General features: G+C 41.6%; 1 protein-coding gene across 5 annotated transcripts in view; it reads left to right on the forward strand.

Moving 5' to 3' along the window:
- Positions 1–3,259, forward strand: part of FLI1 (Fli-1 proto-oncogene, ETS transcription factor) — a 114,151-nt gene extending 110,892 nt beyond the window's left edge. For all 5 annotated transcript variants that reach the window (XM_034754440.1, XM_034754441.1, XM_034754442.1 and 2 more), the window contains one exon: positions 626–3,259. In XM_034754440.1, coding sequence (XP_034610331.1) covers positions 626–1,155 — 530 coding nt within the window. In that variant the 3' untranslated portion in view covers positions 1,156–3,259. The remainder of the gene's footprint in view (positions 1–625) is intronic.
- Positions 3,260–6,000: the final 2,741 nt, after the last annotated feature.

Genomic DNA, 6,000 nt, shown 5'->3' on the forward strand with positions numbered 1-6,000 from the left:
GCCACAAGAGGGGGACAAAGACCCACCTTGGCATTAATGTGGGTTACATTTGCACAAGCACGTGTTCTGTTCGCAGAGGGAGAAGGTGTTGAATGCTCATGCGAAAACGGATTCTCATGAGCCTCCTTACAGGAAGTGTTAGTACGGCCATCTTGAAATAGTCTAGGAGTCATCCAGTCTGAGAGAAGAAATAATACTGTGATTTAGGTGATCAGCCACAAGGCTGCACATGGCAAATTATGAACTGCAGGTATTTGCAGCAATAGTTATGAAAATAGTTAGTGAGCAAAGCAAGGTCGAAATACGCTTATGTCAGCTATTCAGTGAATAATTCTGAATAATGCCCATGTTCATAAAAAGCCCATTTATAAATGCTTTGTAGCTTTGTCGATTTTAATGCCAGAGGGGTCCATTCTGATCAGCTAGTCTGACCTCAAACAGAAGAAGAGGCTGAGTGACTTGTTTTCTGGGAATAGGTGGGCTGGCCCTCCACAAGAGTTTGTAAGGCTTGAAGGAAACTTTCCCATCAAAGATTGAGATAGTCCCTCTGTTTCCTGTCTTTGTCTTTTCGTTTAAGCAGGAAATGGAATGTCATTTCCTTTTCTCTTTGGCTCGCTTCATGCAGGGAGTGGGCAGATCCAGCTGTGGCAGTTCCTCCTTGAGTTGCTGTCGGACAGTTCCAATGCCAACTGCATCACATGGGAGGGGACCAATGGGGAGTTCAAGATGACAGACCCTGACGAGGTGGCCAGGCGCTGGGGAGAGCGCAAGAGCAAGCCCAACATGAATTACGACAAGCTGAGCCGAGCCCTTCGATACTACTACGATAAGAACATTATGACCAAAGTGCACGGCAAAAGGTATGCCTACAAATTTGACTTTCACGGCATTGCCCAGGCTCTCCAGCCTCATCCAACTGAGTCTTCAATGTACAAGTATCCATCAGATCTTTCCTATATGCCTTCTTACCATGCCCACCAACAGAAGGTGAACTTTGTGCCCCCCCATGCTTCCTCCATGCCTGTCACATCATCCAGTTTCTTCGGAGCAGCAGCATCCTATTGGACCTCCCCTACGGGCAGCATCTACCCAAACCCCAATGTCCCGCGTCATCCCAACACTCATGTACCATCGCACTTGGGCAGCTACTACTAGATGTTTTTACCTTCAGTGGCCTTTATCAATCTGGTTGGATGCTCTCTTTACTTCTGGGATTTTTTGGACCTTTTTTGGATATTTTGTGGGCCATTGTTGCGGGGGGAATTAAAAACTGGATATTAGTTATTCTTGGATCAAACCTTCTCTCTCTTTTTTTTTTTTTTTTTTTTTTTGTAATTTTGCCTCTTCTATCTTGAAATGAGAGATGGATACCTCTGCAGGCCAGTACTCTGTGTTTTTATTTTGGTTCTAAGTCTTATGTCCTCTGTAGGAATTGTCCATGAAGATTGCTCACTACAACCTGGAATGATTATCAGCATTTGAATTTTTACGAGACAAGAGAAAAAAAATTAGCAGTCCGAAGGCTCTTAACAAGACATATATCCAGCCGTGGGTCTTAGAAGAATGCTATGTTTGTTTAACGGGGACTTAGGACTACATGTGTGTTTTTGGCAGGAGGGTTTCTGATTTCGGGGAGGGGATGGAAGAGTCAGATATTATGTTGTGAGGATCTGGGGCAGCAGAGGATGGCAACTGGAATCTTAGCTTTAATTAAGGCCAATGAGGTTTTTCACCCAACTGGAAATTTTATATATATAAAGAAGTAAAGGGCATTGAAGGAACCTTTCTAGAGTGTGCAACTTGTGTTGGACTGTATATTAACTCCAGAAACATCTGAGACCAGAACAAAAGAAAGTAACCTAACATCAAGCACAGACATTCCTTGAGAGCAAAAATGAAATAAACGACAGCAGATCCTGGAGAGCTCTGCCAAAGCTTTCGGGATCGCTAAGCGCTACCGATTCGCGAACGCTGTGCGTTTGTCAGACCGTCATTCTAAGGGTCAGCTAATCAGAAGGCTACTTACTGTATAAGTTATGCAGAGTTATTTTTTCCCTATATCTCACAATATTAAAAGAAAGATGAAATAAAACGAGTTGACCTCAGTCACAAATGCAGGTTATTTTTACTACCAGATCAGTTGTTTGTGGGTTTTTATGTTGTTGTTTGTCTTGTTTGGTTTTTTTTAAATGTAATTTGTACATCTTTTCAATCTGTACATTTGGGCTGTAGCTTTGTACTTTTTGCGAAAAAAATTAAAATGAAAAAAAGATACACGTAAAGTATCTGGTGGGAATAGAGCCCTGATTCCACAACCGGATCCAGGCAGATTTCTTTCCTATACTAGTGTAAAACACATCTGAGCTCATTGGGAGTGTCTAAAGCACAGTTTTTGTGCTCCTGTTTTAGCTTGAGTTCGTTGATGCTAATTAACTCAAGTCAGCCAACATGTTTGTATTCAAGCTAGTTGAAAAAAAGGATCAACATTTTCCAAATTTTTCACGACAATTTTCCATCAAAACTGAGTTTTTCAAACATTTTGATAATTCTATAAAGCTGGATGAAAATCAGCAAACATTCCTCCCCCCACACAAAAAAATTTGAAAAGCTTTTGCAGAACATTTTTATCAAACATTTGAAAAATTTCAACTACCTCTAATTTGCGAAGCTAGTCTTGATGATCCAGGAATGTTTATTTCAGGACAGAAATATGAAGGTCTTGGAACAAATGTTTATAAAGGTCTTAGATTGGTACTTACAAGCTTATTAGCTAATTTGGAATTAATTGACAATCATTTAACAGGAGCAAAAATATCTAGTGTAGACATAACCTCTGAATGTCTGTGTCAGTGCAAGGTTTAGTCCACGTGTATTTGCTTGCAGAATTGGGACCTTAAAACAGAACATTATAGTTTGGTCATAACTTTAAACAGAAGCACTGATGCCATTATTTAACAAAAGAGGAAAACAAGATCAAGCTAATCAGTTTAGGTCTTAGTGCTTTTGGAATGTTTATAGGTAACATTACTGCAATAATCGCAAAAAAAATAAAAAAATATTAAAAAAATTTCCCCATGGAAATGGGCTTTTGCTACTATATATATGCAATGTATTTTTGGATATTAAAATATATATAATTTTGCAAGTAATCTTTGTGGGGTTTTTTAAAAAAATGTATTAAATGTTACGCTGACAACTGTTGTATGAGGATTATGATGTAAAAAAATGTGAGAAAATAAATGGCTGTTTTCTTCTCTAAGACATCATATTGTTACACTTTTTTCCCCAACCTCACAGCAAAACCATGAACTTCCAGGCTAAACGATATTTATTTTAGATGCAGAGAAAGAAACTAAGAGCAAAGTAAATAATACTTTGCCTTTGTATACCACTATTCATCAATAGATTTCAAAGCGCTTGACAAAGGAGGCAAGTATCATTCATTATCCCCATCTTACAAATAGGGAAACTGAGGTACAGGGAAGTGCAGTGACTTGCCCAATGTTACCCAGCAGGCAAGCAGAAGAACCCAGGTGTCCTGAGTTCTAGACCAGTGCTTCCATCACTAGAACACACTTCTCTAATGGCTACCCTATTGGTTTAGACTATGCCTACTCCTTGTGTTACAGTCATTATTGAGGGTATAGACTTACCTCTGATTGTCCAACCTTTGGTGTTTTTTAACAAATTATTAATGTAGACTCTCCATGTATTTTCCCCCCTCCACACACAAACCATCACAAACAAGTTTCCAGTCCAATAATCTTCATGTGCTTGATTAATGAAGACTCTGAACAGTGACTCTAAAAATGGCATCTTCTTACCCAACAGATCTGTTCCCTGGGTGTATTCTACTGGACCTGCTGATTTTAGTTACAAACATAAGTGTTTCCTTGTTTAACTGTTTGTTAAACACAGCTATGATACAGCGAGCTGTGTTCTATTCCAACTGTGCCCCACCAATAGAACTGCTGAGTAGTTTCCAGAGGCAGGCATGTGCTTTCACGGGTGTCAGTGGTGGCAAAATGTGAAGACCATGAGTTTGCACACATGTCATTTGGAGCAGAATCGCAGAGCAGTAAGGGTATACAGGTGTCACTGAGAGCAAAATTTGCCCTGCAGAATCCTTGGCCAAAATGTTCAAAAGTGAGTCGTGACTTAGGGAACACCAGTTTTTATCTTAAACCTTCTGAAATGGAGGTGTCTCGAGTTGGCCACTGCAAAATGGAACCATTTCAGATCATTGGTCAGGTTCCAAACTCTTGGAATTGATAACTAGAGATGCCATACAAGCCACTAGTGGCTCACCTTGACTCCCAGGCTGAATTTGCGGGATTGAAGTTCTGAGGGAAAACCCATTTTTTTAACGTGTAAACAGAGCATGTTTGCACTGGGAGTGACTGAGAGAATATAAACATGGAGTCTAATGGTACTAATTCTACAGTTGCTTTTCTGAGGAGAATAGAGCAGATGGGAGCTGAGGTACAGCAGGATTATGTCAGAAAGTTTTATAAAAAGAATGGTTTACAACTCGTGAATATGAGTTTTTTGTGTGGACAGGGCAGTAGGGAAATGATTTGCTCTGCATTAATGTTCAGAATTCAAAGCTAATTGGTGAAATCACATCTACACCGAGTCCCATGGGAGTTTTGCCATTGACTGCAACAGAGCCAGGATTTTTATCCACTGGGTCTATTCGGCTACCGAAAGTAGCTAGGCTCAAGTAGTGTTAAGAGTCTGACTTCAGTGGACATATAAAGCCCTGTGGCTTTCTGCTGACAGCTGTTGGTGAGCAAGGGACCAAGTGGGCCAGGCCTCATTTGCATTTCAGTTACATGACTATTTGGGACATTCTGGCATGTAGAGTTTGGAGGCAATAAAATACTATTATCCCAGTTGGGAAATGAAGGAGAAAAGGTCTGTACCGTATAGGCTGGGGGTGAAGGGTCACCTAGTAATGAGGCACAGTTGGGTAAGGAAGCTTAGGCAGCAATGGGGGGGAGATGGATGACATTCTAATTTTTGTGAGGAGTTTATTTCTGCCGGGAAGGACTTTGCAAAGGGTCCCATATCCTGCTGATGACTCATTAAACGGCTGCATTAGGACAGTTTCAAGGCAGTGAACTGAAGCAATTTTGTGGCAGGCGGAGGTGGGTGGGGTGGAACACCCAGAGAGCTGCCGTTTACCTCAGGGATTCTGATGGGGGCCTCCCTACTCAGCAATCAGAGCCTAGATCATTTCAGCTGGGTCAGAAGGCGGAGTCCCTGGAGCAGCCCAGAGCACCAAACTGCCAGGGTCCTTGGACTCCAGCAACCCCCCGGACAACAGACGGTGAGTGGGGACGTGGGGCAGAGGGAAGTGGCTGGAGCGTGGTCGGTCCCCACTCACAATGGCAAGAGGAGGGCTAGGTTGGGATTATCGTTAAGACACCCTAGGGGAGAGGGAGTTTTACCTCATAGAAAATGTTAATTAATTAATTGCTGGCTTTCCCAAGTGCATTCTGTCATCCCTTCTAATAAGTTCTCTTTGTTGTAAACCCCAGGAGTCAGTGCTTATGAGTGGGGAAGTATTGCCTATCAAGGGTGCCCAGGGTGGTTTATATAGTTACCCAGGTTTCTGGGCGGGGGATCGAGCTGGTATTATTTACATTTTCCAAAGGAACCCCTAGAAAATTAAACCTGGGCTCTTTTGCTGCTGACAGCACCTGGCAGAAGGGTTCCATACAAGACCTGGAAACTGACTTTTTACCTCCCCCTTTTTGCCTAGGTATTAAGACATATAAGACTGTGGTTCTCAACCAGGCGTACCCCTGGGAGTATGCAGGGGTCTTCCAGGGGGTACATCAGCTCATCTAGATATTTGCCTAGTTTTACAACAGGCGACATAAAAAGCACTAGCAAAGTCAGCACAAACTAAAATTTTGCATAGACAATGACTTGTTTATACTTCTCTATATACTCTACACTGAAATGTAAGTACAATATTTATATTCCAATTGA

The sequence above is a fragment of the Trachemys scripta genome, chromosome 21, assembly GCF_013100865.1.
Source record: "Trachemys scripta elegans isolate TJP31775 chromosome 21, CAS_Tse_1.0, whole genome shotgun sequence".
Taxonomy (NCBI): Eukaryota; Metazoa; Chordata; order Testudines; family Emydidae; genus Trachemys; species Trachemys scripta.